Source organism: Leucoraja erinacea, chromosome 36 (genome assembly GCF_028641065.1).
Source record: "Leucoraja erinacea ecotype New England chromosome 36, Leri_hhj_1, whole genome shotgun sequence".
In the NCBI taxonomy this organism is placed as follows: Eukaryota; Metazoa; Chordata; class Chondrichthyes; order Rajiformes; family Rajidae; genus Leucoraja; species Leucoraja erinaceus.
This window is the reverse complement of record NC_073412.1, coordinates 2,730,542-2,753,941: the sequence shown is the minus strand read 5'-3', so window position 1 is coordinate 2,753,941 and position 23,400 is coordinate 2,730,542. Positions and strand designations below refer to the sequence as shown.

Sequence of the window (23,400 nt, the reverse complement as noted above, 5' to 3'; positions counted from 1 at the left end):
CCGATAGTTTGCACTTTAAACAGCGCATAAATTATGAATAAATATAATTTATAATCATAAATATATATATATATATATATAATTACACAATATCAAAGAAACATAATGAGATCAGTACCATTGCAACAATGGGTGAGCCAAAGAGTCCAACTTGTCCATTTGCTTTTTAATTTCTAGGTACGATCCCTGCAATAGATAAGAAAGAAGTGAAAGGGTTTTTTTTTCCCAGGTTGTTGAGAAAACATTATATTTCAGTCTTAATTCGAAAGAATGAGATTCAAGATTCAAGAGAGTTTATTGGCATGTGTCCCTGATAAGACAATGAAATTCTTGCTTTGCTTCAGCACAACAGAAGATAGTGGGCGGGAATTCATGAAATCAGAAGGGTCGGCTCATCCAACCCATTGTCCTTCCTCCATGTTAAACCAACCTGAGTTTCCCTAATTATAGAAATGAGCAACTGCAGATGCTGGTCTACACAAATGGGCACAAAGTCAGGTCGGGGGGAGCACCATGTAATCCCGTGCTACCCGCTCCATGGTCGGATAGTCGGTGACTAAACCGTCTCCCCCACCTGGTTTGCCAGGTGAGGAGGGGGGCTGTGGACCCCCAGCAGGACCAAAAACAAGACCTGTCAAAGGGCGGATGAGCTCCTAGCGAGCCAACGGCCATTCACACACTTCAGTAGAAGTTGCGATCACTGGCGTACACAGCATTGTAAGGTAGTGTGCCCTTGATGTTGTCAATGATGCTGATGACACAAAGTGGAAAACATGGATAGGTGACGATTTGAGTTGGGATCCTCCTTCCTGACCCAGAATGTCAACTATCCATGTTCTCCAGAAATGCTGCCTGACCCGCTGAGTTACTCCAGCACTCTATGAAACGTCACCTATACATGTTTCGTGAGATGCTGCCTGACCCGCTGAGATACTCCAGCACTCTGTGAAACGTCACCTATCCACGTTCTCCACAGATGCTGCCTGACCCGCTGAGTTACTCCAGCACTCTGTGAAAAGTCACCTATCTATGTTCTCCACAGATGCTGCCTGACCCGCTGAGTTACTCCAGCACTCTGTGAACCGTAACCTATCCATGTTCTCCACAGATACTGCCTGACCCGCTGAGATACTCCAGCACTCTGTGAAACGTCACCTATCCATGTTCTCCACAGATACTGCCTGACCCGCTGAGTTACTCCAACATAGTGTGTTCATCTTCAGTGTAAACCAGCATCTGCAGTTCATTTGTTCAAGAAAGAACTGCAGATGCTAGTAAAATCGAAGTTCGACACAAAATGCTGGAGTAACTCAGCGAGTCAGGCAGCATCTATGGAGAGAGGGAATTTCGGATCGAGACTTTCTCTCCATAGATGCTGCCTCACCCGCTGAGTTACTCCAGCATTTTGTGTCTATCTGCAGTTCCTTCCTACACTCAAAACATGAAGCTACAGCAGAGGTTGAAAATCTAACAACTTAATTCATAGCCAAGTCAGCAACAGTTAGCAACATTATAGCACCGTGTTCTGGAGACATACCTGTGTCATTTCTCTAATCGACATTACACTATCCAAGGCTTTTTGCAGTCGCTCGTAATTCTTCTTCTAAGAAAGATAAGAGGAAAATAATCAGCTACATTGATAATGGATTAAATTGCCAAGATCCAAGGTGGGGAGAGATTCCTTCTCACAGGATAGAGTCACTGTGCTCTGAATAAAAGGATGTGCCTGGAGAATGGAAATGAGGAGTCATTTATTTGGCCAGAGGATGGATGGTGAATCTGTGGAATTCATTGCCACAGACGGCTAAGGAGACCAAGTCATTTAAACTAGAGATTATCACTAGAGTTCATGGTTGGTAAAGGTGTCAAAGTTTACGGGGAGAAGGCAGGAGAATGGGGTTGAGAGAGAAGATAGATCAGCCATGTTTAAATGGCGGAGTAGACTCGATGAGCCAAATGGCCTAATTCTGCACCTGGAAAGTAACATTAGCATTCATAATGGTGGTGACATGTGGATAAGTTTAGATTATGTGTACGCAAATAAGAGTTGGTCTAGGCTTCATATTGAGGGCTGAAGGGTTTGTTCAAGCGCTGAACCTTTGTTTAGGAAAGAACTGCAGATGCTGCTTCAAATCATAGACACAAAACGCTGGAGACACAAAACTCAGCAGGACATGCAGCATCTCTGGACAGAAGGAATGGGCGACGTTTCAGGTCGAGACACTTCTTCAGCCTGAAACATCACCCATTCCTTCTCTCCAGAGATGCTGCCTGTCCCGCTGAGTTACTCCAGCTTTTTGTGTCTGTGCTGTTGTTTGTTCTATATAGTATTTTCTTTAAATGTCTTACCTTGGGATTGAACGCGAGGGTCTTGGGATCACTTGGGTCCACGACAGAGGGGTAAGGCTCAAAGATGATGCTTTTTCTCGGGGACTCCAGAGCAGCTCGACACATGGCCACCAGCAGGTCCACCACCTGAAAACAAACGTCCTTCAGATAGTTCTTTGAGGAGCAATCCCGACTGTGACATCAAACCTGGATGTCAAGATTCATGGCTTCAAATGCTTCCATCCAAGTTCAAGTTCAGGTTCAAGTGAGTTTATTGTCATGTGGCCCTGATAGGACAATGAAATTCTTGCTTTGCTTCAGCACAACAGAACATAGTAGGCATGAATACAGAACAGATCAGTGTGTCCATATACCATTATATTAATATATACACACATGAATAAATAAATAAACAGATAATTGGCTATTAATGTTCAGAGTTTTGTTTGAGTTGAGTTTAATAGCCTGAGTTCCAGAGATTCACACAGAGAGTGGTGAATCTCTAGAACTCTCTGCCACAGAGGGTAGTTGAGGCCAGTTCATTGGCTATATTTAAGAGGGAGTTAGATGTGGCCCTTGTGGCCAAGGGGATCAGAGGGTATGGAGAGAAGGCAGGTACGGGATACTGAGTTGGATGATCAGCCATGATCATATTAAATGGCGGTGCAGGCTCGAAGGGCCGAATGGCCTACTCCTGCACCTAATTTCTATGTTTCTATGTTTCTATGATGGCTGTGGGGAAGTAGCTATTCCTGAACCTGGATGTTGCAGTCTTCAGGCTCCTGTACATTCTACCTGAAGGTAGCGGGGAGATGAGTGTGTGGCCAGGATGGTGTGGGTCCTTGATGATGCTGCCAGCCTTTTTGAGGCGACTGTGATAGATCCCCTCGATGGAAGATCCCCCTCATTATGTGAAGGATTGTGTTCCACCAGTGCTGTGACTTAGGAAGTATGGTTAGGCTGTAGGAAGCAAGAAGTCCATTTTAAGTGAAGAGGGGAGGGGGTAGACAACTGGCCAGACTTAAAAAACTCAGCTGGGATCCAAGAAAGAAGAGGATCAGAGATTGGGTGTTGTGAAACCCTGTAAAGGTTTGTATGTCGGAACAAGGACAGCATACCGGAGCATCGGTAGAGTTGCTGCCTCACAGCACTAGAGATCCTGACTACGGGCACTGTCTGTACAGAGTTTGTACATTCTCCCTGTGCACGTGTGGACTTTCTCCGGGTGCTCCGGTTTCATTCCACACTGCAAAGACGTACACGTTTGTAGGTTAATTGGCTTCTGTGGGACTGTGTTGTTGTCTGGTCACTTGGGTAGAAGAGCAGTGTGTGTACGTGGGCTTAGATGTGAGAGACTCCATAGATGGTGGATGGAAGTAACTAGGCTCAGAGACAGACAGCAAATGTTTATGGCCGACCGTCCCTGGGACCCTGATCATCTTTGGCTTAGACGTGAAACGACACCCCCCTCCCATCCTCCCCATCTCTGGGTCAGCTCCAACCTGCTTTACCCACCTCTGCTCCTGTGGCCACCTCTTCCGCTGCTCCAGACATCACTCCCAGTGTGTAGAATGAGAAAACACAGAGTTCCCGTGTGCACACAGCAGGCTGGGTGGTAGCGGAGGGAAGAACAAAAATGGTCAGGTCTACCACTAGAGGCCAATCAATTCTAGCCATCAGGAAGCAGTGTCACAGAGTGCCGCCGAGAACAGTATCGTCCTTTCGCTGATTTGTTGCATGCAAACAAAAAGCTTTTCACTGTACACCGGTATACGTTGCAATAATAAACTAAACCAAACTACTCAGTAAGTCCAGGAGGTGATTGAGTCAGGCAAGGAACATTTGAGACGTGAAGATTGACACAAAATGTGGAGTAACTCAGCGGGACAGGCAGCATCGCTGGAGAGAAGGAAAAGGTGAGGTTTCAGGTCGAGACCCTTCTTCAGACTCAATCTCTACTCCATGTCTGCCTTGCCGCAAAGACCAACTTAATGACACTTACCTTCAGCATTGAGCCATTCTGAAAGACATGTTGTTCATCACAGACAACGCAGTATTCGTTCAAAGTGGGAATCCTTTGCTCTGCATACTTTATAGTCTGAACACAAACGTGAAGATATAAATGAATCTCCATGTAATCAAGAGAATCCTTCATGATACTCAAGTCAACATTGTCAACATGCATCAAATTGTCATAATAGATGAGGGGGGGGGGGGAAGAGAACACTATTCATTTGGATAGACACAAAGTGCTGGAGTAACTCAGTGGTTTAGGCTGCCTGACTATAGAGTCATAGAGAGATCACCCCTCACCTTTCCATGCACCCATAGTTAAACCTTAAACCCATGTCCTCTGGTTCTCGATTCCCCTACTCATGGCAAGAGTCATTGTGCGTCCAACCGACCTATTCCTCTCCTGATTTTGTACACCTCTATGATATCGCCCTCATCCTCCTGCGCTCCTAGAGTTCTAGACTGCTCAACCTCTCTCAGGCCCTCGAGTCCTGGCAACATCCTTGTACATTTTCTCTGCACCCTTTTCAGCTTGACATCTTTCCGATAACATGGTGCCCAGAACTGAACACAATGCTCTAAATGTGGCCTCACCAACATATTTTGTAATTGCAACATGACCTCCCAACCTCTCTATTCAATATTCTGACTACCACACTTACCAGAGGCCTCCCATTCACTGTGTAGGTAGGTCCTGCTCATGTTGGTCTACTCTCTCCTGACTCTCAATCCGAAGAAGGGCCTCGACCCGAAACGTCGCCCATTCCTTCTCTCCAGAGACGCTGCCTGTCCCGCTGAGTTACTCCAGCGTTTTGTGTCTATAATGAGTGTTTAAACTGTTTCCCTGAACTTACCTGTACGAGAAAGCCATACTCTAATGTTGGAATGTTCTTACAATGACTCCCAGCCTGTGAATAAATTGCCCAAGAAACAGAATTATTGAATGATAAATGAATACTTGTCTCAGTGAATGGCGCTGCTGGCTCGAAGGGCCGAATGGCCTACTCCCGCACCTATTGTCTATTGAGTCAGACGCAATGAGACACAAACAACACAGACAATCTCAGGGGTTTAGTTTGGTTTATTTTAGAGAGACAGCGCAGAAACAGGCCGTACTGCCCATGGAGCCCGCATTGACCAGCGATCCCCGCACATTATCACTATCCCTTACACACGAGGGACAATTTACACAAACCAATCTCGGAGAAAAACCACAACATACAAACTCTGTACAGACAGCAACCAAAGCCGGGATCGAACCCGGATCTTTGGAGCTGCAAGCACTGTAAGGCAAAACTCTACCGCTGCACCACCATGCCACCATTTTGCTTTTTTTTCTTATTTTGCTTTCTAATTATGTAGCATTGCACTAATATCTTGTGTTTTTTTGTTTGCAGTCTTTTTCTTTGCGCTGTCTTGTAGAATGTGTGCAATTAAATGATGTCCAACTTCAGCTTCTGCGTTTAAGAGGGAACTGCAGATGCTGGAAAATCGAAGGTAGACAAAAATGCTGGAGGAACTCAGCGGATGCGGCAGCATCTATGGAGCGAAGGAAATTGGCAACGTTTCGGGACGAAACCCTTACGGGTTTCGGCCCGAAACGTTGCCTATTTCCTTCAGGGTTTCGGGATGAAACGTTGCCTTTTTCCTTCGCTCCATAGATGCTGCCGCACCCGCTGAGTTCCTCCAGCATTTTTGTCTATTTTCAATTTTCGAGCATCTGCAGTTCCTTCTTGAACATGTAACCTGGGGTCATTGGGTGTTTAGGGTCTTTCAACATCAGACACCCGCACCCAGGCGACCCAGCCGTGGTTGATCAGACCACGACTTGTGTTTAGGTGGCATTCACCCCTCCCCATGGACCTCCCATGGAGGGCCATTGACAACGCCCAGAGGATTGTCGGCTGCCCTCTCCTTACCTTGGAGGACTTACACAGTTCCCGCTGCACCAAAAAATCCCAGAGCATCATAAAGGACATTTCCCACCCCGGACACTCCCTGTTTGAACTGTTGCCGTCAGGCAGACGGTACAGATCTACAAGGACAAGGACGAACAGACTAAAAAACAGTTTTTACCCCACTGCTATAAAGGCACTAAATGTAGCCGCCAAGGAACGCAGGGGCGATACAGACTAAGGGACTGTGGTACACTGTGAAATCGACAGAAGGATGGAGGGTTGGGTGTTTATGCGTGCTATTTTCGTGATATTTATTTAGTTGTTTATCTTTTAATATTTTACCTTGTATGTATCGTTAGCTTTTAGAAATGTTTGAATGGTGCACTGACTGGCTGACATTTTTAAATTTCGTTGTACATGGTTCATGTTACAATGACAATAAAGAAACTATTCTATTCTATTCTCTCCTGATCCAGAGCCATCTCGAGGCCTTCTCCGCTGCCTCTGTGGTGTTCTTGATGGCTCTTCTCCTCTCCGTTCCGTTGATGCCCAGTGCACTCAAGGCTTTGTGCAGCAAGTGACGCACAAGGTGCTGGGATCTTCCTGAATGGGAGGTGCTCCTGGTGTCCGGGCGGGCGAGGAGAGGGGAGGGACGTCGGTCCGCGGGCCGATTTGATCGAAGGCGAGGGAGGAAGGTCCTGGGGCTTCCCTGGACCGGGAGCCGCTCCGTTAGACCGAGCTCGTGGGCCGAGTGGACTTTGGACTTTTGGAAATGGTGCCAAAACATGTATAAATATGCAAAAATAATTCCACTGTACAGATGCTCATGCGACCAAATAAAGCACCATCGTTCACCTGGCAGATTAACAGAGTTTTACTCTACTGCAGGTCATTTAGATAATAGACAATGGACAATAGGTGCAGGAATCGGCCATTCGGCCCTTCGAGCCTACACTGCCATTCAATGGCTGATCATAGAAACATAGAAAATAGGTGCAAGAGTAGGCCATTCGGCCCTTCGAACCTGCACCGCCATTCGATATGATCATGGCTGATCATCCAACTCAGTATCCCATCCCTGCCTTCTCTCCATACCCCCTGATCCCTTTAGCCACAAGGGCCACTCCCTCTTAAATATAGCCAATGAACTGGCCTCAACTACCTTTTGTGGCAGAGAATTCCACAGATTCACCACTCTCTGTGTAAAAAATGATTTTCTCATCTCGGTCCTAGAAGACTTCCCTCTTATCCTTAAACTGTGACCCCTTGTCCTGGACTTCCCCAACATCGGGAACAATCTTCCTGCATCTAGCCTGTCCAACCCCTTAAGAGTTTTGTAAGTTACTATACGATCCCCCCTCAATCTTCTGAATTGTAGCGAGTACAAGCCGAGTCTATCCCCAATCAGTGCCCCGTTTACTCTTACCTGATTTGCAGAGGGGTATCCAAAGAGCTCAGGCTTGGGGGTCTTCATAGTGCAAGAGATGGAACGGTTAATAATACGATTGACCCGGAGATCGGGAACCCCAAGTTTACTCTTTAGTACAGAATCCTGTATGAGAGGAAAGCTTGGAGATCTGCAAAGAGAAATAGACTTTAGTTTAGTTTATTACTAAATTACAGTGAAAAGCTTTTTGTTGCGTGCTATCCAGTCAATGGCGATAGACTATGGCGATAGATGTGGCCTCACAGACATGGGTCCTGGCTCCGATGCAGAACAAGGTTGCCCACCCCCTGATCTACACACTAGTTCTATTCTACACACACTAGGGACAATTACAGAAGCCAAATAGCCAACATTTCACTCCAGCTCTATCACCTCTTAGCAAGTCCACAGGCCATCTCCATTAGCCCCTTCATAAGGTTATAAGTGATAGGAGCAGAATTAGGTCTACTCCGCCATTCAATCATGGCTGATCTATCTCTCCCTCCTAACCCCATTCTCCTGCCTCCCCCCCCCCCGTCACCTCTGACCCCCGTACTTTGGGATGGGAGAGAAGATGCTGAGGCCTGATCGGAATTTCTTCACTGCGCCGCTGGGTTTGAACCAACTCTGCCTCTTCTCCTGCTGGTGCTTTAGGAAGTCATTGCTGAGGTGCTTCCACTGCTGAGATGTAAACATTCCCAGAATTCTGCAAAACACAAAGCACAGGACGTTGACCCATTGTATGAACTCCCCGCCTCGTCACTCAGTAGGGACACGGGCCATTCGGTCCTTCACCCCCACACTGACCCATTTTTAGTTTAGTTTATTTTAGATCCCACCGAGTCCGCACCGACCAGCGATCCCTGCACATTAACACTATCCTACACACACTAGGTAGCAATGTTACAAAATTTTGAGATTTAAAAAATCAAGTCTGCAATTTATCCCATCAGATAAAGCATAACAATAAGTTTAATTTGACACCAAATTCACTTTCATATCTCAAGTATTAAAAAAGTTATGGCCATTTTCATACTCGGAAATTAGCATCTTGTTCCCTATTGATTTTCAATGGACATTACAAAAAAGCTGTGATCTTGGATAGTCAAAAGCCCATTTCTTAAGGAAAGATTAACATTTTTAAATAGCCTAAGTGTCCAAAGATTATTCACAAATAATTCACAATATAACATGATTTTTATATCTAATTTACATTAATTTATAGGCCAAATGGAAGGAATTTAGTGTTCAATTGCTGTAAATAAATGCCCATTTAAATCAGCTTTCTAGTGGGTTCATGTGAACGCGCTGGTTTAGAACGTTGACATCGCGCTGGATTAGTGCCCTCAAATGCCGAGAAAAATACTGCGGGATATAAAAAGCCCAAAATGAACTACTCGCTATAGATAACTTGATATACAGGGTTATATATATGCCCCATTTAATGTAAAAATAAGGTACATACCTTTAATTGTTTGCTTTATAAAACCCTGGGGCTGCGAGTGGTTGCGGAATGAGACAGTAATTTTAAAACTATTATAACTATTATTCGAGGCCTATAAAACTAATAATACCTTTTGCGACCGGGTCTTGCAGCGATTTTTCATTAATGATTTACTAGGCTGAACATCTGCGATTAGTACAGCCTAGTAAAAATCGCGTTTTAAACCCGCCCCCTCCAAACAGCGCCAAAATCGCGGCCATGGCTGAGGGCAGATTCCCAATGACGATTCAGGTAGATTTTGTAACATACCTACACTAGGGACAATTTACACATACGCCAAGCCAATTAACCTACAAACCTGCACATTATTTGGAGTGTGGGAGGAAACGGAAGATCTTGGAGAAAACCCGCGCGGTCATGGGGAGAACGTACAAACTCCGTACAGACAGCGCCCGTAGTCGGGATCGAACCCGGGTTTCTGGTGCTACAACCTCTGTAAGGCAGCAACTCTACCGCTGCGCCACCGTGCCAGGTCTTGGCCCAGAGCCTTCTGTACCTAATTGATTCAAGAACCGGTCTAGACACTTCCTAAATGCTGTCAGTGACCATGTCTACCACTCCCTCAGGGTATATGTTCCAAGGTGTTATAGAATCATACAACAAGGAATCATGGGCCAGATATACGTGGCTTACTCCACGACTTACGTCCCGTGAACCTTTAACTACAACCCCGGGCACTGGACGGCAACAACTCCACTGCTGGGCCACCGTGCCGCCCAGGTAATGAGCGACTGCGGGACCCACCCCTGGGGAACAAAGGTGGACAGGCGTGGAGATGAGAGGAGAGGACGCCGGTCGCTGGTCGACCAAGGAAGGCGACGGCTGGAGGCCCTGCAGCTGCCTTGCTCTTGCCTCAATTGGGCACCGCTCACAACTGGAGCGTGGACTGGACTTGGAAAATGCCAAGTGCCAAGCCACAGCGCTTATTGCATGCGACCTCTGTAGACTATTTCTGTACAACCACTAATCAGCAATACTATTCTGGACCTTTGGCAAGAAAATAATTTCACTGTGCATTTGCACTTTGCACATGTGACAACAACGTGCAAATGAACCATTGAAGGGGAGGCCCACCGCCACTACGGGAGTCAAGATCGCCCCGTCAACGGAGGGCTCGAGGCCCCTGACTGCTGGAAGACAAAGAAGGGAAGAGATTGAACTTTTTTTCCGCCTTCCATCACAGTGAGGAATGTGGAGGAGACACTGTGGTGGATGTTTATGTTAAAATGTATTTAGTGTGTTCCGTTGCTTTTTATTAGTATGAATGTACGGCTAATCAAATTCCTCGGTTGTTACAAAACATACTTGGCTAATAAAGTGAGTATGAGTATGAATCCTTGCGCTGGGTATATGAGCTTGGTGGTTACTGATATACTTACTTCTTTAGTTGTAATCCCAGACCAAATCCTTCCTTGTTGGATGGCTGGAAAACATCTACCGATGGCTCTGTTGGGGAATTAAAAAGCATTAGCCGTGAGGGCTCACAGTACTTTCCAATGCAATTTTGCTCATTGGTATACGATGTTTCATGGTGTAATGGAAGAACTTTCACCCTAGCTTCTGGAATTCCATTGCTAGCACGTGAAACAGGTATTACATTGATAGCACGTATTACAGCCTGGAAGAAAGCCATTCAGCCCATCAAGTCCATGCTTGGTCCTTGCTTCATTTCTATCCCACATCACCAGTTGTCTAGCTAATGGCATTCTGAAAGCATCAATTGTTACAGGAGTAGAATTAGGCCATTCGTGGATACGCAATAAACTATAGCCTCTTCAATGTGCAGAACTCAGAAATGAGTAAAAATAATTCCAACCAAAATGGAAGAGTTCACTAAACAAATGTGTAGGAAGGAACTGTAGATGGTGGTTTGAACCGAAGATAGACACAAAAAGCTGGAGAAACTCAGCGGGACATCTAGCTCTCTCTTGAAAGCATCCAGAGAACCTGCCTCAGAGGCAGGTTCTCTGGATGCTTTCAAGAGAGAGCTAGATAGGGTTAAAAATAGCAGTCAGGGGATATGGTGAGAAGGCAGGAACGGGGTACTGATTGGGGATGATCAGCCATGATCACATTGAATCGTGGTGGTGGCTTGAAGGACCGAATGGCCTACTCCTGCACCTATTATCTATTGCCTATTGACAGGCTGCACCACTGGATAGCAGGAACGGGTGACGTTTCGGTTCTGACGAAGGGTCTCGACCCGAAACGTCACCCATTCATTCTCTCCAGAGCTGCTGCCTGTCCCGCTGAGTTACTCCAGCATTTTGTGTCTATCCTCGGTAAAGAAAATGGTTGTGGTAGGTTTGAAGAAAAACGATGAATGAAAGACATGAATGGGACTTACCAGGTCCATCTAGGTACTGGGACAGAGAGAATCGCAGTCTGAGTACAATGGGCTCTATCCTCACTACCTTCCAAGCCGTTGCAATCTCTTCCTATTAACAAAACTCATTGGTTACATACGTCCTGGTCCTTGAACATATTTCTCGTCAACAATTAACATTTCATCCTCAAACAGCCCGGCGTTTTCATGCGATTTTATCTCTAAAACTAAAAGTTTTTTAAAAACTTACAAAGTCAGGCAGCATCCCTGGAGAGACAGATGTAGATTGAATACTTTGTCGGGATAATTTGGATAGGCATATGGATGAGAAGGGAATGGAGGGTTATGGTATGTGCAGGCAGGTGGGACTAAGGGAAAAAAAGTTGTTCGGCACGGACTTGTAGGGCCGAGATGCCCTGTTTCCGTGCTGTAATTGTTATATGGTTATATGGTTATAATATTTCATTAGGATAGGATTAGAAACTCATTCTGTTTCTCTCCATAAATGCTGCTTGATGCACAGGACAGTTCCAAGAATATTTTGTTTTAATCTTCGCAAGTTCACAAGTTTATGGGAGTAGAATTAGACCATTGAGAACACTAGTCGTGCATCAAGCCCGCTCCTGGCTGATCTCTGCCTCCTGACCCCATTTTCCTGCCTTCTCCCCGTAACCCTTGACACCCTGTGTCTTGTTAGACCATTTCAGAGGTCAATAATGATCTGGTTACATTGGTGGTAAGGGGCCATTTCACACATTTAGCTCGTTCACCCTCAACATAGTCCCTTCATGAGGGAAAAACAACACTACAATCGCACAATGCCATGAAGATGTGTTTTGGATGAGAGAGGCCAAGAGAACAAAAGGCACGGTGGCGCAGCAGTAGAGTCGCTGCCATTGCGCGACCATGCAGGGAGTTCTACTGCAGTTGTACAGGGTTTTGTGATACAGTTTTGGTCTCCAAATCTGAGAAGGACATTATTGCCATAGAGGGAGTGCAGAGAACAGACTGATTCCTGGGATGTCAGGAGGCACTGGGTAGACTTGGTTTATACTCTCTAGAATTTAGAAGTGAGAGGGATCTTATAGAAACTTACAAAATTCCTTAAGGGGGTTGACAGGCTAGATGCAGGAAGATTGTTCCCGATGTTGGGGAAGTCCAGGACAAGGGATCACAGCTTACCCCTAAGGGGGAAATCCTTTAAAACCGAGATGCATGGCTTTTTTTTCCCCGAGGTGCTGAATCTCTGGTCTCTGCCACCCACAGTTCATTGACTATATTTAACCCCATGTGGCCCTTGTGGCTAAGGGGATCAGGGGGGTATGGAGAGAAGGCAGGTACGGGATACTGAGTTGGATGATCAGCCATGATCATATTGAATGGCGGTGCAGGCTCGAAGGGCCGAATGGCCTACTCCTGCACCTAATTTCTATGTTTCTATGTTTCTATGGTTTCCCCCTACACCCCAAAGACGTACAGGTTTGTGGGTTGATTGGCTTCGGTAAAGATTGTAAATTGTCTCTAGTGGGTAGGATAGTGCTAGTGTGCGGGAAGAGAGCTAGTGGTCGGCGCGGACTCAGTGGGACGAAGGGCCTGTTTCTGAGCAGTATCTCTAAACTAAACAAGTGCCGACTAGGCCCAATCTATTACTGGGTCAATAAGGCAGCAGCATTACAAGGCTGTGCCAGGAAAAATTGTCAATGCAGAATTAACTGCATTGGAATAAATTAACAGCAGTGATCAGACTGAATGGGAGAAATGGCCAAACAATGAGATCACTAGTCGTGCAATACTTTATCTCACAAGTAGGACATATAATTTAACTCTTTGTAATCTACCCTATAAATCCACAAAACATGATTTCTTGCATTTTATTCAAACAGTTTGAATGGCGGCGCAGTGGCGCAGTGGTGGAGTTCCTGCCTCACAGCGCCAGAGACGCGGGTTCAATCCCGACTACGGGTGCTGTCTGTGTGGAGTTTGTACGTTCTCCCCATGACCTGTGTGGGTTTTCTCTGCAATTTCCAGTTTCCTCCCACACTCCAAAGACGTACAGGCTTATAGGTTAATTGGCTTGGTATAAATGTAAAAAATGTCCCTGGTGTGTGTGTAGGGCCGTGCTAATGTGTGGGGATCGTTGGTCGGTGCGGACTCGGTGGGCCGAAAGGCCTGTTTCCTCGCCGTATCTCTAAACTAAACTAAAAACTAATCTCAAAGGTATACCCAACTGCACAGTGCAGGAACAGGCCCTTTGGCCCATCATTTCACTGCCGGCCATGATGTCAATTTTAACTGCACATCTGTCTGAATGTGGTTTGTATTCCCCTGTTTGTGTGTCTGTCCAAATGCCTCTTAAACATTGCCGTTGCATTTGCCGCCACCACTTTCCCAGGCACTGCATTCCAGGCACCTATTGCTCTCGTGTGAACAGCCTGGTCGGTGCGGGCTTGGTGGGACGAGGGCCGTGTTCCACACTGTATCTCCAAACTAAAAACTGAACTAACCAAGCAACAAACAAAGTCAACATCCCTAAGGAAACTTACAGAGTTGGCCCACTTACTTATTTAACTCCGGGCAAGCTTTTTATACCTCCCCTACCGACATGATCACTTTTATTTCCATCCTTTTCCCATGGGCACTGGAGGTTGAGACGGAACAGAAACAGGCCCTTCGGCCCACAATGTCCATGCTGAGCAAGATGCCAAGACAGATCTCATCTGCCTGCACATGATCCATATCCATCCATATTCTGCACATCCACGTGCCTTTTAAAAAGCCACTATTGTATCTGCCTCCACCAACACCTTTCCATACACCCACCTTTCACACAAAGTGGTGGTGGGTGTATGGAACGAGCTGCCTGAGTAGTTAGTTGAGGCTGGGACTATCCCAACGTTTAAGAAACAGTTGGGCAGGTACATAGATAGGACAGGTTTGGAGGGAAATGGGCCAAGCGCAGGCAGGTGGGACTAGTGTAGCTGGGGCATGTTGGCCGGTGGGGGCGTTGAGCCGAAGGGCCTGTTTCCACACTATATCACCCTATGACCACCTCTGGCAGCTCGTTCCATGAACACACCACATAAATGATTTTATACACCTCTATGTGCTCCAAGGAATAGTCCCAGCCTAATCAACCTCTCCTTATAGCTCAGAACCTCGAGTCCTGGCAACATCCTTCTCTGCACCCTTTCCAATTTAACATCTTTCCTGTAACATGGTGCCCAGAACTGAACACAATACTCTAAATGCGTTCCCCACCAACACTGATTGGTCTGTCTAAATGCCTCTTAAACATAGCTACAGTGGTCTATTCCACCACCTCCCCTGGTAGCGCGCTCTAGATAGAACGGTCTCACAATCAGTGAGGAACCTGCGTTATTACAGCAGAGCTGTTGTTAGCAACACGTGGCATAGCAAATTGCCACAACAAGCAGGATTGGCACTTGCAAGAAAAAATAGACACACGTTAGACACAATTTCACCAAACCAACACTAAATTATATTTAAACTGCATTGTCACGTAGGTTAAATAATTGCAATATTACAACCATACTCTGCTTCCATTGATATTATTCATGCACGTTGATCTTGTGAATCCAACTTAAGTCAAATGAGCTGTTACTTACATCAAGAAAGCTCATGTTAATGTGTAGGTCCACATCCACATCATCAATCGTTCCATATTCTCTGTGGAAATAAGTATTTAGGATAGGTAAGTTGCAGCCTAACTTTCATCTTTTTCAATTATAGTCCATTATATATTAAATGTGTAGGAGGGGTGGGAGATTGCAACCTTCACGTGGCCCGCCCTGTTGCGACTAATGCAATCAACCGCTTTAGGCTGTGTAGGAGGGAACTGCAGGTTTTGGTTTAAACTGAAGATAGACACAAAAACCTGGAGTAACTCAACGGGACGGGCAGCATCTCTGGAGAGAAGGAATGGGTGACGTTTTGGGTTGAGACCCTTCTTCAGAATCATTAACATTAGGATATATTAAGTTGCAAAAAGAGCTCTGAGACCGAGGCACCGTTCAATTAGATTAATGTCGAGGCACAAGGAACTGCAGATGCTGGAATCTTGCACAGAACACAAAGTGCTGGAGTAACTCAGCGGTCAGGCAGCATCCCCATGGGATGTGGGTAGATGATGTTTTGGGTCAGGCCCCTTCTTCAGACTCCAGATTAGGGTTGACATACATCCAAACATCATCAAACACCATCAAGACTCCTTATCCATTTATATCCAAAGTCAGGAAAAACTAAAATGTCTCAATTAAAATCTAGCAATTATGGGCCAAGGTGGGACTTGCATAGATGGGACATGTTGGTCGGTGTGGGCAAGTTGGGCCGAAAGGCCTGTTTCCGTGTGGTATGACTGTGACTCTATAACTAAACCAAACTGAACCAGAAAGAATAACTTATCTTTCAGACAAGTCAAGACAAGTACTTGGATCGACTAGACATAGAGGTCTACAGACCAAGTGGTGGGAAATGGACCCACCACAGAGAGCTGCTTGGTGGTCAGTATGGACATGTTGGGACATGGGGGCTATTTCTACTTTGCTTAACTCCATGATCATGAATTAAAGTGAGGCTACATCTATCATATCCTGCATATACCTCAGTACTCCTCCCTACAGCCTCCTCTGCTGTAAGTCTTGTCCAGCCTCTCCTTATATCTGAAATGTTCTGCTCCTGGTAACATCCACATGAATCCACTCCGCACTTGTTCCAGTGAAAGCATGCACTTCCTTTAATGTGGCAACCAAGTCTGTGCCTCAGAGGGCGGTGGAGGCAGGTTCTCTGGATGCTTTCAAGGGAGAGTTAGATAGGGCTCTTAAAGATAGCGGAGTCAGGGGATATGGGGAGAAGGCAGGAACGGGGTGCTGATTGGGGATGATCAGCCATGATCATATTGAATGGCGGTGCTGGCTCGAAGGGTCAAATGGTCTACTCCTGCACCTATTGTCTATTGTTTATTGTCTATTGAATTACTTCCATTCAGAGACAGATCTACTCTCATCTGAAGAAAGATCCCAACCCTGAACATCACCGATCCATGTTCCCCAGAGATGCTGCCTGATCTGCTGAGTTACTCCAGAACTTTGTGTCTTTTTTTTTTTTAAACCAGCATCTGCAGTTCCTTGTGTCTTCTTCCGGCATTTGCAGTTCCTTGCTTTCGTTGAATTTCTTTCCGTCGGGAACAAAAGAAGCACAAAAGGTATTTGGACAGGTACATGGATAGGAATGGTTTAGAGGGGTATGATTCAAGTGCAGGCTGGTGGGACTAGTGTAGATGGGGCATCTTGGTCAGCATGGGCCAGTTGGATGAAGACACCATTGCAGGGCTGGAAGACTCTATGCAGTGGTAGACAAAAATGCTGGAGAAACTCAGCGGGTGAGGCAGCATCTATGGAGCGAAGGAATAGGTGACGTTTCGGGTCTCGACCCGAAACGTCACCTATTCCTTCTCTCCATAGATGCTGCCTCACCCGCTGAGTTTCTCCAGCATTTTTGTCTACCTTCGATTTTTCCATCATCTGCAGTTCTTTCTTAAACTATGCAGTGGTAGAGTCTTTTAATCTCTGTTGACACCTCATTCAATAAACACACATTCAATAAAATCAGCAGACAGACACAAAAAGCTGGAGTAACTCAGCGAGACAGGCAGGATCTCTGGAGAGAAGGAATGGGTGACGTTTCGGGTCGAGAGCCTTCCTCAGACCCGAATCAGATCAGGATCTCGACCCGAAACGTCACCCATTCCTTCTCTCCAGAGATGCTGCCTGTCCCGCTGAGTTACTCCAGCTTTTTGTGTCTATCTTCGGTTTAAACCAGCATCTGCAGTTCCATCTTATACAATAAAATCAACATCTTTTATCTCAGTGTCATTTTCTTGTCCTAATTCCATATCCATGCATTCCCTCAACGTCCAAAAAAAGCTATGGATCTCTGCATTAAATATACAAACAACGAATGAATGTCAGCCCAAGAGACATTTTGCCGTTGTAGAGAAGATAGACACAAAAAGCTGGAGTAACTCAGCGGGTCAGGCAGCATCTCTGGAGAGAAGGAATGGGCGACTTTTCGGCTTGAGACCTTTCTTCAGACTAAAGATGGGTCTCGACCTGAAACGTCACCCACTCCTTCTCTCCAGAGATGCTGCCTGTCCCGCTGAGTTACTCCAGCATTTCGTGTATCTGTCTTCGGTCTAAACCAGCAGCTGCAGTTACTTCCTAGTGACTCATTCACTTGATTGGACAGGAATGGCCACAAGCTAGGTTCTAAATGACTTGAATTTGTTTTAATATTTTCAATTGCTTTAAAGTATTTTTACTACTCATATTTTAAAATATGAACTTTCATTTTCATTAATCGTAAGATGTTTTTGTTCTTTAATTACCTATAAATTATCCATTGTGTCGGTGGGTGGTAGGTGAATCATGGGGCATTTAAGAGGCGTGTGATTGAACATAGGACTAGTTGGATTGTTCTTTGAGCTAGCACTGACTTGATCAGCAGAAACCTCTTTGGCTTTGGTCCGCAAGGGACGGTGAACAAGTGCTGCTGAGAAGATGTGCTGAGGGCATAAGGTTCAAGACATACTGTTTCTCTTAACCAGTACATTAACAGCACTAACCTGCTCTAGTACTCTACGGCACGGTGGCGCAGCGGTAGAGTTGCTGCCTTACAGCACCAGAGACCCGGGTTCAATCCTGACTATGGATGCAGCGCGTGCGTTCTCCCCGTGACCGCGTGGCACTTTCCCAGGTGCTCTGGTTTCTTCCCACACTCCAAAGACGTACAGGTTTGTTCGGCCCAAAAACGTTACCTCGTCAGTCTGAAGAAGGGTTTCGGCCCGAAACGTTGCCTATTTCCTTCGCTCCATGGATGCTGCTGCACCCGCTGAGTTTCTCCAGCTTTTTTGTGTTTCGGGTCGAAACCCTGAAGGAAATAGGCAACGTTTCGGGCCGAAACCCTTACGGGTTTCGACCCGAAACGTTGCCTATTTCCTTCACTCCATGGATGCTGCTGCACCCGCTGAGTTTCTCCAGCTTTTTTTGTGTACCTTAGGTTTAGAAGGATATGGGCCAAATGCAGGCAGGTGGGACTGGTGCAGATGGGGCATCCTAGACACCTAGGCAAGTTTCCATGCCGTACGACCATGAATCCATGACTCTAATCTCCTGAAAGACAAGTTCACAACTTGTGTTTGTAGGTTACTTGGCTTCGGTAAAGATTGTAAATGTTTCCTAGTGTGTGTGTAGGATAATGCTAGTGGGTACAGGGATCGCTGGGCAGCGCAGACTCGATGGGCTGAAGGGCCTGTTTTTGTGCTGTATCTCTAAACTAAACTATTGTTCAACCCTTCTAGTGAAAAACACACAATACAATATTTGATAGATGTACTTTAAGAATATACTCATGTATCACAGATGATTAATTGTAATTGTAAAAAGGAATGAAGGGAGCAGTTAAACCAGAACAAAAGGTGTAAGCAACTTTGATTTAAGTGGCCCGATATTTTAGTTTAGAGATACAGCGCAGAAACAGGTCCTTCGGCCCTCTAGGTCCGCGCCGTACACTAGTTCTATCCTACACACACTAGGGACAATTTACAGAAGCCAATTAACCTACAGTCCTGCATGTCTGTCTGCGGAGGGCGCTCAGCATCGCCAAGGACTGCTCTCACCCCAACCATGGACTGTTTACCCTCCTACCATCCGGGAGGCGCTACAGGTCTCTCCGTTGCCGAACCAGCAGGTCGAGGAACAGCTTCTTTCCGGCGGCTGTCACTCTACTCAACAACGTACCTCGGTGACTGCCAATCACCACCCCCCCCAGCCGGACACTTATTATTATTTATTCAAATCGTTTGCTATGTCGCTCTTCCAGGGAGATGCTAAATGCATTTCGTTGTCCCTGTACTGTACACTGACAATGACAATTAAAATTGAATCTGAATCTGAATCTGAATCTGAATCTGATGTCTTTGGAATGTGGGAGGAAACCGGAACACCCGGAGAAATCCCACACGCTCAGGAGTCAAGACAGTTTTATTGTCCTATCTGGGACACATGACAATGAAACAGCACAACAGAATATGTAAACATAATACCGAACGGGAGATAAAAGTTCAGTGTGTCTGTAGACCACAGACCATATATATACACAATAAATAAAGACATAAGAGTGACTGTTAGACAGGCAGAACGTGCAAACTCCGTACAGACAGCACCCTCAGTCGGGATCGAACCCGGGTCTCTGGTGCTGAGAGGCAGCAACTCTCCCGCTGAGCCACCCTTTTTTCTTGCACAAATATTATGTCTTGAAAACCCCACGCACATCTCTGACAAATCTCCCACAGAACTTCCAGGAGTGGAGTGGAGTGGAGGGAGAAGCGAATTGGCTCTTGCCATTATTTTCTGCATTCTTTCTTAATAGACCATTGCATCTCCCTAGCACCACATATGATCCACAGTGGTTAAGGCTGGTGAAACTAATCCACGTCTGCTTGGAAAATACACAAAAACATTCAAGAAGAAAAGATACATAATATGTAGGTGCAGGTTTGAAACCCTGTTGAGAGGGTATAAGTTTGACTCTAAGTTTTAACCACACGGGCTGGGCTGAATGTTTTTCAGGATAGCACACTGCATCTTTGGACAGGAGGAAAGGTAAAACTAACAGGGCCAGTCCCATACTGCAGTGGTAATTAGAAAAGCAGCAATGATGGCAGCAGTGGGGAAAATCGACATCCTGCACTATGCAATCCTTCTAGCTAATGAAATGAAACTTGGAAGCCAGGATCGAGGGGGAAAAAAACTGAAGCTAAAAACGAATTAAGTCATCTCTCTCTTTTTTTTCTCTGTTTTCAGAATTCTATTCCCTAAAGAAAATGACAGGCAGAATGTCAGGCTTGTAAATAACCGTGGTAAAAAACGCCATCAGTTCCGCAAGACTTGAAAATAAATGAGAACGTTAAATACTTACCTGACAGAGACAGAATTCTCTCCATAAATTTCCTTCACCGCCTCAATGTCTGCATCGAGCTGTGGGTGTCGGTACAGATCAGCCGCACAGCTCCCCTGGAAAAACAGACACACGCTGTAATATATGGTTGGGCTGGTCTCACCGCTGCTCTGTTGGCACTCCTAGGATTCAGGCCAGCTCGCTCTCTCGTCCTCTCTCCCTCACCCCCCCGCCTTTTACCCCTCTCTCACCTCCTCTCTCTATTGCTGTCTCTCCGCATATCTCTGTCGCTGCCCCCTCTGCTTCTCTTTGAGTTTTGCCTCTCAGTATGCTGCTCCTTCTCTCTGCCTGCCTCTCTCCACCCCATCCCCTCCTCTCTTCCCTCCTTCCCTCTCACTCTCCCCATCTCTTCCCTCCCCCTCTCTTCCCTCCCTATCTCTTCCCTCTCCTCCCCCTCTCTCTCTCTCCTCCCCTCCCTTCTCTCCTCCCTCCCCTCTCTCTCCTCTCTCTCTTCCTCCCCTCTCTACCTCCCTCTCTCTCCCCCCCTTCTCTCCCTCTATCTCTCTCCCTTCTCTCTCTCCCTCTCTCTATCCCCTTCTCTCTCTCCCTCTCCCTTCTCTCTCTCCCTTTCCCTCTCTCTCTCTCCCTCTCTCTCTCCCTCTCCCCTTCTCTCTCTCCCTCTCTCTCTCTCTCTCTCCCTCCCTCTCTCCCTTCTCTCTCTCTCTCCCCCTCTCTCTCTCTCCCTCCCTCTCCCTTCTCTCTCTTCGTGTCTCTCCCTTCTCTCTCCCTCCCTCTTCACTCTCCCACCCTGTGCTTCAATGGGACGTGATATTTAGAATGCAGCTTCAAGTGCAAGGTCTTGTCTGCAGTTTTTACAGAGTTTGTGTTGTCTCTAGTTTTTTGCACCTAGACAGATTATGTGTCGCAGATTATTCCCCAACAGAACAACGAGTACAATTATGTTGCATCCAAACTACGTCTGCTGCAGACTAAACAGCAGAGGGAAAAGTTTATTTAACTTGAGAAACTTTTCTAATGCACAATTTGAACTTTATATTTCTCCGAGAATTCCACAGAGTTTGCAGCACAGAAGCAGGCCATTCGGCCCATCCAGCCGCTGCCCCCTACTGGCCTCCCCCTGCAATCATTCACCACATCTGTTGACAACATCTCTTCCATTCTCCGTTTGAGTTTGATCATCGTCATGGTGGCACGGTGACACAGCGGTAGACATGTCGCGGGGTGAAGCCCGTACGGTCGTGAGTAGTCGCCCAAAGAGTCGTACCTTGTTCTGGTCGCCGCTGGATTTTCAACATGTTGAATATATTCGGCCACCTGCTGCGACTATGACGGGTGCTGGCAGTCACGGGAAAAAATCGTGCAAGTGGGACAGGCACAGCGCCAGATGTCCTTCGCTTGACAAATAGTTGCCTATTTCCTTCGTTCCATAGATGCTGCTGCACCCGCTGAGTCTCTGCAGCATTTTTGTCTACCATCGATTTTCCAGCATCTGCAGTTCCTTCTTAAACACTTCTCTCCCCGTCCCTCTCTCTCCCCGCCCCTCTCCCCTCCAACACTGCTTAACTTCGTCCTGTTCACGGGCACCCTGAGGGAGTTCCGGGACCGCTGGGCTCCGCAGGGTGTTGAATGTATCCTCAATAAGGATTGTATCATAGTTGTATAACAGGTTATTATGGATATATGTTTGTATTGTAATATGGTTGTGGGTTCTGGCTTCTTTTATTGAAGTGTAAATATTATTTTTTTATTAATTGAATAAATCTTTTGATTAAAAAAAAAACAACAAAAAAACTGCTTAACTTGCCGAATATCCCTTGGATTTTTTGTTTCCTGCATCAGCAGTTTTGGGCTTTTGGCTGAAGTTTATCAGCATTTGAATGCTGTGTATTTTTGGGAAGAGTCAACATCCAAACTTCTTTCCATTCATCTCAGGATTTCCCCAGAGAAAACATGTTGACGTTGCAGAGAATTCTTTGCATTTATCGACCTCAGGTTATTTTGCATACGACCCACTAAAATCATCTAGGCCGTACACAAGAGTCGTCACGTTTTCATTAGATCATAAGTGATAGGAGCAGAATTAGGCCATTCGGCCCATCAAGTCTACTCCGCCATTCAATCATGGCTGATCTATCCCTCCCTCCTAACCACATTCTCCTGCCTTTTCCCTATAATCTCTGACACCCGTACTAATCAAGAATCTATCTATCTCTGCCTTAAAAAGATCCACTGACTTGGCCTCCACAGCCGTCTGTGGCAAATAAATTCCACAGATTCACCACCCTCTGACTAAAGTCATTTCTCCTCATCTCCTTCCTAAAAGAACGTCCTTTAATTCTGAGGCTGTGGCTTCTAGTCCTAGACTCTCCCACTAGTGGAAACATCCTCTCCACATCCACTCTGTCCAAGCCTTTCACTATTCCGCATGTTTCAATGAGGTCCCCCCTCATTCTTCTAAACTCCAGCGAGTACAGGCCCAGTGCCGACAAACGCTCATCACAGGTTAACCCACTAATTCCTGGGATCATTACTGTAAACCTCCTCTGGACCCTCTCCAGAGCCAGCACATCCCTCAGATATGGTGCCCAAAAATACTCACGATACTCCAAATGCGGCCTGACCAGTGCGTGCCTTATAGAGCCAATACAACGTGGGGGTCGACAAGGTTACAAAGGTTCTTCCAACATTCCTATCTACTTCGTGTTGACAAACGTGGAAGCAGTTGACCCCCCCTCTTTCCCCACCCCACCCCACCCGCGGCTGGGGGTCCCCCTTCATTCTCGGAGGGCTTCCTCACTCTCTGACATCTCCTCCTCGGCTCTCCGATGATGCTCCTCGTTCTCCGATGATCTCTTTGCCCTTGGTATAAACCATCTTTGGTTTCACCCGACAATTTTTGGTATAAACCAGC

At 46.2% G+C, this 23,400-nt stretch overlaps 1 protein-coding gene across 10 annotated transcripts in view; it reads right to left on the bottom strand.

Annotated features, from left to right (window-relative positions):
- Positions 1-23,400, bottom strand: part of LOC129713677 (protein mono-ADP-ribosyltransferase PARP6) — a 57,726-nt gene that overhangs the window by 9,845 nt on the left and 24,481 nt on the right. For 9 of the 10 annotated variants that reach the window (XR_008726267.1, XR_008726268.1, XR_008726269.1 and 6 more), the window contains 12 exons: positions 20,490-20,584; positions 15,122-15,182; positions 11,517-11,607; positions 10,549-10,615; positions 8,222-8,371; positions 7,666-7,816; positions 5,196-5,249; positions 4,331-4,426; positions 3,844-3,936; positions 2,350-2,475; positions 1,538-1,603; positions 119-186 (listed from right to left, as the gene is read on the bottom strand). Coding sequence is in view for 7 of the 10 variants with exons in the window: in XM_055662927.1 (XP_055518902.1) it covers positions 119-186; positions 1,538-1,603; positions 2,350-2,475; positions 3,844-3,936; positions 4,331-4,426; positions 5,196-5,249; positions 7,666-7,816; positions 8,222-8,371; positions 10,549-10,615; positions 11,517-11,607; positions 15,122-15,182; positions 20,490-20,584 (1,118 nt within the window). In the remaining 3 variants the exon portion in view is untranslated. Of the gene's footprint in view, positions 1-118; positions 187-1,537; positions 1,604-2,349; positions 2,476-3,843; positions 3,937-4,330; positions 4,427-5,195; positions 5,250-7,665; positions 7,817-8,221; positions 8,372-10,548; positions 10,616-11,516; positions 11,608-15,121; positions 15,183-20,489; positions 20,585-23,400 lie in introns of those variants that run through there. The other variant, XM_055662931.1, reaches the window with a different exon arrangement.